The following is a 10248-nucleotide window of genomic DNA, read 5'->3' on the forward strand; positions in this document are numbered from 1 at the left end:
CTGTTTGCAGCTGCCTCTTTCAGTTTTATGACTTTTACTCACAATGCATAATCGGTTTGGTGGAATGATGGGCCAATACGGTACAGCTGGGAGGAATCTGCAGCAGAGGTTTGGATTCGGGGGCAGGTAACTCGAGGTGGGCGCTAAGAGTGATTCCAGAGGATGCCTGATAAACGCGTTCTTGAGTCCAAAGTTTCCAAGAGCCCTGGAGGCAGGTCAAGCGTGAAGCCTTGGAAATGAGGGCCTGCCCTTGCCTGTCCGGTAGCATCCTACGACGGAGACCTGGGCCGAGTACATTACTGAATGGCAACTTATTTTTACCAGCAGGGAATTGGACATTTCAGAACAGCTATTATTGTTGCTAAAAAAAAAAAAAAAAAATAGACATCATAAGTTTTATAGCACTCCATTTAGAGATTGGAAAATCTAGGCATTAAACACTTAAGCCATTTTCTTACACTATAAAATAAGATGAACGATGTGTCTTTTTTATGATCCTTTTTCTAAGATTAAAACCTTTGATGTGGAAAACGCTGGTGACTGCCCCTGTCTTGAGATTGGGTGGGTGACTTGACCCTTTCTCCCCACGACGGATGCTCCTGTCCACTGCACAGTTCTACCCTCCTGTTTACTTGGTCCTAGGTTTTCTAAATGTATTGATTTAACTCCAGTGGTTCAACTCATTCCAGAATTTTATTCAGGAACTGCATGGCACTGCGCTTTCTTACATGAGGGAGGTCTTTTACGGCTGACAATAATTCCATTACCAGGAATCCATGAAAATGTCCTGTTTATAGTCCTGCAGGTGGGACTTGGGTAACAGGAGAGATCCCACTCGTTTGTATGAGGCTCCCAATACGATATATAGTTGAAATATTAATTATAATTCAGCAGATAAGCAAGAAATAACAGTTTAGGGGATAATTTCCAAAAGTGCTTTCACTGTGACCAGGGCTTGAAGTAAGTGCAAAATGAACAAAAATACCACTCCCCAACTATGAACCATAAGCAAGAGTCAAAATGGTGACACGGCCTTGAGTTTTCCTGTCCCTCCCGGCACTCTCTGCCCTCCCTGAGCTTCTGGCCTGGCTGCCCCGAGCACTCCGGGAGCTTCTCTGTGGCCGGAGGCTGCTGTCCCTGGCAGTGCTATGGCCTTAGTCACCACCCCGTACTGAAATGGACCTGTCTGTGCCCAGCACACAGCCCCTCCTGCAAATGACACTCTGGTTTCCACACAGCTCTTCCATATTTTGACCTGAATGACTGATGCTGGCTGTATCCAGTGATGGGGGAGAGAGAGAACAAAGGGAAGAGCTGCTGCCTCTTCCTCCTTCCTCCCTCATCAGTCAGCACGATGCAGAGAGTGGGCCGCGAGGAGGTCACAGCATGCAGGCAGGGAGCTCCCTGGCATCCACCCTCGCACGGTTTAACACTTACCTGGGAACACATGCAAGGTTCGGGGACATGAAAACAAATGACATGGGTCCTTTCCCCCAAATGAGGTGACAGATGGCAGCCCCCATGGTGTGGCGTAGTGAGTGCTACTGCAGAGGAAGGGAGAGACGTGCCCAAGGACAATGTCAGTAACTCTGAGCAGAGGACAGAAGGTGGCATGTGATGAGGGTTTTGATGGCTGAATAGGAGTTTTCTAGGGACATGGGGAAGGGAAGAGTGGGAAGGATAGAAATAAATAATGCTAGAGTGCTGTGCCACAAATGGTGGACTGCCAGCGTGGCTGGTGGGAGGGCCGTGCAGTGCCCGGCCAGAGGTGAGCTGGGGAGCAGTCTGGGGCCGGATCATGAATGTTGTTTCATGTGTGCATGCCTCTGGCCAGGAACAGTCATGATTTCAAGCTAGGAACTGATTTAATGAGATCAGATTCTTCCCACAGTGGAGCTCAGGAGGGAGGCCAGTCCCGGGGTGGCGGTAAAGTGCCTGCTGGAGATGGCGAGGCCTCGACTGGGGTGCAAGGGGAGGCTGGACTCCAAGGACAGGTGTAGGGAGGAGTGGCCGGGCTTGGTGAGGGAGTGAGAGGGGGGCTTGTGGCTTCCGACCCGGCTGTCAGGATGGACAGCAACACTGTCATGGGAGGTTGGGCCGGCCGGTGAGGAAGCTGGTGGGAAGACGCGCCCCGGTCCCAGGAGCTGCGGCTTGGGTTGGCGCTTCCCAGCTTGTGCGTAATACGGACAGGCGACAGCCCACTGGCCAGAGCCTGGCTCTCGTCCCAGCGAGGAAATCTGGAGCTTCTCGCTTTTTCTTGGACAAGGCCTATGGTGAACTCCGTCCTTCCCTGGCTGCTTTTGGGCTGTGTGGCAAAGCAGGAAGTGCTGAGAGTCTCCTGGTTCAGGGGAGAGAAGGATCTGGTGCCTGAAAAACACAACATGCACTCTTGGCTTTTCTTAAAACACGCACCTTGGTTTCCAAGCAGAGCCTTTCTTTCCTAGCCCGTGGGCTTTGGTGACAGTGTGGTCTGGCTCCACAGATGTCAAAAACTTACATTCATGCAAAGACTTTCATTTCTAAGGTTCCAAAGGCCTCAACAAGCTTCCTCTCATCTGTGTTCACCGACTCGAATTTCATGTCACCAAGTAGGTATCAGGTAATGGCAGAAAAACAGATGTATCACACGTTTATTTATTTATTTGTTTGTTTGGGATTTATTTTACTTTAGAACACCATTACCCCAAACGGGATTCTTTTAAACTTTAGTCCTACAACATGTTCTTTGACAAATGGGTTTCATTTTCAGATGAGTTTGGCAAAGGCTGCATTTCCTCTGCCCCTTTTGAACCATTAACTCACAATTTGCATTAAAGGCTCTGAGAAGGCCTGCATTAAACAACTGTGCAGACAGGGTCTCCCCAGATTGCTGGTACATGAGATCCTGGACTCTTGTTTAGTGTTTTTTGTCTTTTTCCTACATGCATTTTGGATGTCCAGGGGACAGACTTCTGCGAAGGCTGCTCTAGCATGCACAAACCACGCAAACCTTCCCAAGCCATGCTGTCGACTCTAGAAAACAGGAAGACAATCTGGGGAATAGACCACAGGGCTTTTCTCTTTTTCATCTTGATCTTCCTTTTCCATTTTTACCTTGCCTCTAATTAATTTTTCTTATTACTCTTCACCCTGTTTCTTGATATTTTGCCTCAGATGAAGGTAGGGTAATTAGCTCTTTATCACCTTTTTAAAGGTATTTCACCCGGCTTCTAGCTCAGAGGCTAATTACAGCGGTCTGGGTTTCCCCCTTCGAAATACATCTATGCTAAATCTCGCTGGCTCCCCACGGCTTCAGGCGAAAGTGAGAAGCGCTATATTTCTAATTATTTCCCCTCACTTTAGTCATAACATTTGTGACGAGAGGGGGGAGAGGAATTCGGTGGGCTAACACAAGATGACACAGACATTATAACTTTCGGTTATTTCTACTAGTCAGGAGATTGTTTTACCTGGGCCAGTTATTTGGGCCCTTTGTGGCTCAGTTTTCTCATCTGCAAAATGGGGCTATAATAGCATCTATCTCACAAGATTGTAGTGAGAAAGAACTATGTTAATGGATGTCAAACATTTAGAGTAATGACTGGCACAGACCTTTAATAATAATAATATTAATAATAAAGTCAGGCACCATGGCTCATGGCTATGCAGGAGGCTGAGGCAGGAGGATGGCTTGAGCCCAAGAGTTCCAGGCTGCCATGAGCTATGATCTCGCTACTGCACCCCAGCCTGGGTGACAGAGCGAGACCCCATCCCTAAAAAAAGTTGTAATAAAAAGTAATTTTACTCCTGAAAAATACTTAAGTGAGTTTTCCTAAATTGACATTGCTTAGTTCTTTATCCCAGGCTTTACTCAATAAAACCAATAATGATAAATTCTGGAAAACAGAGCCTTTACACCACAGCATCACTCACTCACTCACCAAGCACTGCTGGCACTTGTTACTTTGTTTTGGGCTGGACACTGGAATAGTAGAGCGAGGGAGAGCGTCCAAAGGGGAGATGTAGAGGCCGGAGTCCTTGTTCCCGGTCCCCACTTCCCAGGGAGGTGCTCCTGGGTCACTTACCAAAGGATCATCCCTGACATGTGGCAAGGGCTTAGCACGTGCCAGGCACAATTCGAAGCACTTTTCCCGCCATCTCCATTGTGGACACTGGACACTGAGGTGCCAAGAGGCGTCATCGGTGAAGCAGTAACACCTCCTGCCCACCGTACCCGACGGGTCGTCAGAAGCGTGAATGCGAGCGCCTGTATAAAAAGCGCCCTGAAAGCCGCAGCGCTCTGGTGAAGGAAGGCAGGAGGTCCTCAGAACCTCACGTTAGCTCTTGGTTGACGTGCGACCCCATCCCTTTGTGACCCTCCATCTCCACGCCGGCTCCTGCACGCCCACGCATGGGCCACCCAGGAAACAAAGGCTAACAGGCAGGGGCGGAGGGAACGCAGAGAGCCCGGAGGCAGGAAGCCGCCTGTGCTCTGACCTCCTTCAGCTTCCTCTTCGCGTTTGGTGCTGGGGTGACACTAACCAACGTGGGTGATTACACCTGGAAGGGAATGTCCCCATCCTCCTGTCTGGTGTAAGATGGCATCTCTGCGGCCATGGCAGGAAAGGGCATTGAGTGGGCTGGGAGCTTGGACCTACTTTGTCCTAAGAGATCAGAGTCCACACACACTTCATTTGAAAAAGGAGTTATTAACTCTTTTTTTTTTTTTTTTTTTTTTGAGACAGAGTCTCACTTTATTGCCCGGGCTAGAGTGAGTGCCGTGGCGTCAGCCTAGCTCACAGCAACCTCAAACTCCTGGGCTGAAGCGATCCTCCTGCCTCAGCCTCCCGAGTAGCTGGAACTACAGGCATGCGCCACCATGCCCGGCTAATTTTTATGTATATATATTTTTAGTTGGCCAGATAATTTCTTTCTATTTTTAGTAGAGACGGGGTCTCGCTCTTGCTCAGGCTGGTCTCAAACTCCTGAGCTCAAACGATCCGCCCGCCTCGGCCTCCCAGAGTGCTAGGATTACAGGCGTGAGCCACCGCGCCCGGCCGAGTTATTAACTCTTAAAAAGGTAGAAAACAGCCGACTAAGTCCAATCCCCTCTTAGAATCAATGGCCCTTCTCTGTATTCCCACCAGACCATCAGGCTTGTGTCGCTCACATTTGCACCCTGGCCCAAGGGGGCAGTTACTGCCAAGTTGGTCCCTCTTCTGCCACTGTGTGTTCCTGAAGGAGAAAGATTTTATCTGTGTTTGTGCCCCCCCCCCAAAGGATGATCAATGCATGAAGCCAACGCTCCAGAATCTGCACATTTCCAGTGAATGTCCTCTCTTGCACACGGCCCCACACTCTCTTCTCTCCCATGTGCCTTTTTAGAAGCCGTCTGCAGAGTTCAGGGCACATGAAACTCTCCTCAATCTCAGAAAAATCTTTGAGTGTGAATTTGATTCTCAACACATCAAAAAATCATTTAGTCCTAGGAAGATAGCTTCTCTGACAAGCATGACGTGTGCCTTTAAAACATGGGTTCCCTGGGAGGGTGGGAAGGGTTCCGCAGGCGACGCTGAGATGAGAGTGTGGCTTCCCAACGTGACAGCGCATCAGGATGGATGCATAAATACCGCAACCCGGGCTGAAAAAAATCAGCTCTGTTATTTCAGAATTCTATTTTTGACTCCCTTCCCGATCATACAAGCTATATGATGTCTAACTTGGTATACTAGGCAGTTCTACAAAAGCACGGCCTCGGATTGGGGTTGAAAGCAGGAGCTTAAATCCACTCTCTCCAAGGGCTGGTTGGCTGAGTGTGACAGGGCCGCACCATTGATGCTGTATTCCAGGGAAGCCAGGAGCGCTAGCAACAGATAGAAAGACATCCCACATTTTTTAAGAATTGAATTTTCCAGTCTATTCTCTGGAAGAAACATGGAAAGGACCAAAGGAAAGTGCTTTTGTTTGTTTGTAGTGAAATTACCTTTAGGTTTCCTTTCCCAATATTACTACTAGTTCATCTATTAATATCTTTAAAGTGAACAACTTTCCTACCAAGCTTGCTGCACCCTCAAAAGGCCCTTGTGCTCTAAAAGCAAAAGATCAAATAATATGTATTGAAGATGATGCATGGTACTATTGTTATGCGGGTGCTTACTCTGTATGGCACTGTGCTGAGAGTTTAAATCACTCACTCATTTTAAAGTTAATTAATTCATTCTCTCATCACTTCATTCATTCATTTAGCACTTGCCTTGGGTGCCTGCTGTATCTCAGGAACTGTGACAGGTGCTGGTCAGAGGTAAGTCAGTAAGACAGTCTCAATCCTTGACTACATGAGCAGCAGGAAAGGCAGAAATTAAAACAAACAAGCAAAAAAATGACTGAGAATTAAGTGTTACTGAAAGGAAAGGAAAGGGTGCCATGTGAGCCCCCCAGCCTGTGTTTGCACCACGGTTCCATAACCCTTACAGCAACCCCGTTAACACACCCACTGGGCAGATGAGCAGACTGAGGGGTGGAACCAACTCAGAGCATGAAGTTTGCAGAACTCGGTTGACTGAGATTTTCGTCTTTTAACCCCTCCATCCCCTCCCTGGCTTGGAACTTCTGTCCTGAAGACTCCAGATGGACCTTGATTTTTATTCTATAATATTTTATTTTAATGATAAAGGGTTTTTTTTTTTTTGGTTTTGTTTTGTTTTTTGAGACAGAGTTTCACTCTGTTTCCCACGCTGGAGTGTCGTGGCGTCAGCCTAGCTCACAGCAACATCAAACTCCTGGGCTCAAGCGATCCTCCTGCCTCAGCCTCCCGAGTAGTTGGGACTACAGGCGCGTGCCACTATGCCTGCCTAATTTTTTCTATTTTTAGTTGCCTGGTGAATTTTTTTTCTATTTTTTTTTTTTTGGTTGAGACGGGGTCTTGGCTTGCTGAGGTTGGTCTTGAACTCCTGACCTCCAGGGATCCTCCCACCTCCGCCTCCCAGAGTGCTAGGATTACAGGTGCGAGCCACCGCATCAGGCCAAGGACCTTGATTTTTAGACACCTTAGAATTGGCTCAGGTTTAGATGCTCCGCAGCCAGCCGGCAAGGTCAGGGAGAGCCCAGCCCTGGGTGAAGGGAGGCGCTCCGTGCCAAGAATTCAGTGTGAGTAGCCAGCCCAACAACGAAAGTCTGTGACCATTTTCTAAGTGCCCCTGGGTTTTTCATGTGCCATAAAATTGCATTATTCTGGAATAAACCCAAAATCAATAAAAAAACTTCTATGAAAATGCGAAATGAAAAATGTACTGATGCAAGTTAATAAACTAATTAGTTACTGTACTTCCCGTGTCACCTCAGGGCTGGAGGGCTCTATTTTTTCAGAGGTGGCCAGAGACCATCCTCGGTTAATCTGACCCTCTCTTAACTAGTGTAGACCCCCTTCTGAGTGCGAGTTCTTCCGTCATCTGGGAGGGTGTGGTCCCCCCTGCCTACAGGAACGAGAGGCTGCCCTCATCTCAACCCGCAGGGTGCGACCGGCCATGGCCTCGCACCTGTGTACTCACAACTGCCCTGTTGGAACCACGTGGCCAGCCAGGCTGGGGCCCAGGCTTCCTCAGCCCCCTCGGAGGAGTGGGGGCTATAAACACACTCTGCTGAAGGCCTCCTCCCCGTTGGGGAAAAGTCGGCCTATTTTTCAGAGTGGGGTCAGCTCATGTGGGGGGTATCTGCCTGGCGGTGTGGCAATGGCCTCACTGGGGTCCCAGGGCACTGCCAGCACACACTGCAGACTCTCCAGGCAGCCACTTCCTCCAGGCCTGGGCTCTCAGCTCCCCCACCTGCCTCCTTGCTGCCTGAGTGAGCTTTGTTTAACGTTTCACCACACCACAGCGAGCCTGACAAGCCTTCCAGGTAGAGTCATTCTAATTAGTGCAGTGGCTTTCCTGGGAAAACCATTTTCCAAGCTTCAAAGACTGATCGATTCTCTAACTTTACATGAAGGTCCCTGGGCTGTCTCAGCCACAAGGCTGGTCCCACTCAGGTTCTTGAATCAGAAATGCGGGGATTCCTAGGTGTCAGGCTGAGGACCCTGCTGGGGTGTAGTGGTGTACCCCAAAGTCCCGTTCTGGCAGGGGAGACAGCACAAACAAATGAGGAAGTGTGTGCTGCAATGTCAGGTAGCAACGTTGAGAAAGCCGGACCAAGGAGTGGGAGGGCGTGTGCTGGACACGGCATCAGGGCAGAGAGGTGATGTCTGAGCAGAGATCTGGGTGAAGCCAGGGAGAGTCCCACGAATCCTGGGAGAGCACACTGTGCCCACTGACCCGTCTGATCTGCCCATTTTCCACGCAGCCATACCGACCAGCGGGCAGGTAAGTTCCTGTCGCAGGGCCTCTGCTGCCCCTCTGCCTGGAGTGCCCACTCCTCACCTGCTGGCCTTTCCAGTGTCCGGGTCCCAGCCTGAACGCTGTCCCTGTGGAGACTCCCTCACCCCTCCATGCCAGGCTGCAGTGGCCTCTGCTAAGGTGCGGCCCCCTGCCCACAGAGCGGGGCCCTGGGTTGCATCCTCCCTAGAGCCCTTTCTCTGGGTCCTGCTTCTTCCTTCTTCCCCTCACCTCTCTTAAGAAAACTCCTGCCTTGTGTCATAGCCCCTGAGGTGCCCACCTGAACTAAGGTGTCTGTGACTGACAGGTGTGACGTGCTGCTTGGTGCCACGGCGCTGGGGAAGGTGGGCATGGGGGGAAGGGGGTCGGGAGGGCAGCCCCGAGGTCTGGGAGGGAGGGCAGGGGTGTGCAGGGCGGGCAGGCTTACTTCCTCACCCTCTGGGCTGGTACCAGCCCCACTTAATGGCTGCAGGGCTGCATCCTGCCTGGCTCTGCCCGGCTCTGAATGGGCCAGGCCCCTCCGGTTACCCCAGGAAACGGCAGCTGCGCGAAGCCACGTGCGCTATCGTGTGGGAGTTTAACAATCGCAGCTGGTGACTGCGCTGCACTGCTACTATGTCCCTCCTCCTCAGACTGCAGGCACACTCTCCCAGCCGCAACTCCCCTCCTCCGAGGAGGCCTGTCCTTTCTCCAAGACATCCTACCTCTTTTAGGGCTTGGACTCTTACCTCCCTCAGTTTTTGGAGGGCTCTGCTCCCCCTCCCCATTAGCGCACTCCATCTTTGTGCAAGAAGGATCACATGCCTGCCGTGAGGAAATAAGGGTTGGCATTGTTCCGAAACTGTTGGAAGTTATGACACGAAGGAAATTAAGCCAGAGTCACCGGGCGTGGGGTAGGGGCCCGAGTACTGGACATTGAAAAAGCTTTCCAGGAGGTTTTACTGTGCAGTCAGGGTTGAAGACCACTGAACCGGGTGTGTCCTCAAGGCTTAAAAAAATATATGTACATTTTTGTGCATAAATGTACATAAATATATGTATTTTTTCCTGCCAGAGAAAGGTGGGGTCCCACTCCCCTGACTATGCCCGCGTTACATTCTTACTCAATCTGGGCTCGGCCTGTGGCTAACTGCGGACCCAGGACAAGCCCCTTAACTTCTCCATGCCTCAGTTTCCTCATGCGTAAAATGGGAATCACAATAGTACCTACTTCATTCGGTTGTCCTAAGGATTAAGCAGCCCCTAAAGGTCCCCCGCCACGCTGCTATATGACCTTGACACATTGCTCATAACCAAATCTTTTACAATGAAAATAGCAGCTCTTTTTCAAAAAAGCTGGGTCAGGGTCTGGGGGGCGGGAGAGGGGTGCGGTGTTCTTTCCCGAGGCATCTGGGTTGAGAAAGGGACCCTGCTGCCTTCTCCCTACCACGAGTGTTTCCAAAGTTCACTTTGGGACCGTTCTCCGGAGGGCTGGAGGTAAACTCAAAGGGCCGGCCTAGGGGATCTGAGCAAATTCCACCGTCGTCAATTCCTGCTGCTCCGTGAAAGATGCTCTTCCCCGCGGGGCTTCGCAGGCGGCGCCTTTGCGGACAATTCCTGCGTCCTCCCCAGCCCCGGCGCGGGGGTCCCGCGGCGTCCAGGGGCCCGCGCGGACCTCTCCCCGCCCCGCGTCCCCGCGTCCCCCGCGCCGCAGCGCCCCCGCCGCCCGCGTCCCCCGCGCGGCCTCCTCACCTATCAGATTTCCCGTGCGCATCGCCGCGCCGCTCCTCCCACCGCCTCAAAGCCGGGCGCAGCGCTGCGGATCGCGGTCCTCGGCCGGCCCGGGCGCCTCGGCCAGCGGCGCGCGCCCTGCCTCTGCGGGCCGGGATGCGGCGCTGAGCTCCGGCGTCCAAACGGGCCGGGC

General features: G+C 51.3%; 1 protein-coding gene across 3 annotated transcripts; it reads right to left on the bottom strand.

Annotated features, from left to right (window-relative positions):
- Nucleotides 1–490: 490 nt before the first annotated feature.
- On the bottom strand, nucleotides 491–4387 carry LOC123642825. Of its 3 annotated transcripts, XR_006736533.1 has the most exons (3): nucleotides 4065–4387; nucleotides 2498–2568; nucleotides 491–2367 (listed from the first exon to the last, which is right to left on the bottom strand). XR_006736533.1 is itself a non-coding variant. In XM_045558300.1 (2 exons), the coding sequence occupies exons 1-2, from the start codon at nucleotides 4178–4180 to the stop codon at nucleotides 1875–1877; spliced, it is 609 nt and encodes a 202-aa protein (XP_045414256.1). In that variant the 5' UTR covers nucleotides 4181–4387; the 3' UTR covers nucleotides 491–1874. The 3 variants fall into 3 exon arrangements, 1 of the variants encoding a protein (XP_045414256.1); XR_006736532.1 differs by lacking the exon at nucleotides 4065–4387 and having other exon boundaries at nucleotides 2498–3653; XM_045558300.1 differs by lacking the exon at nucleotides 2498–2568.
- Nucleotides 4388–10248: the final 5861 nt, after the last annotated feature.

The sequence above is a fragment of the Lemur catta genome, chromosome 1 (assembly GCF_020740605.2).
Source record: "Lemur catta isolate mLemCat1 chromosome 1, mLemCat1.pri, whole genome shotgun sequence".
NCBI lineage: Eukaryota > Metazoa > Chordata > Mammalia > Primates > Lemuridae > Lemur > Lemur catta.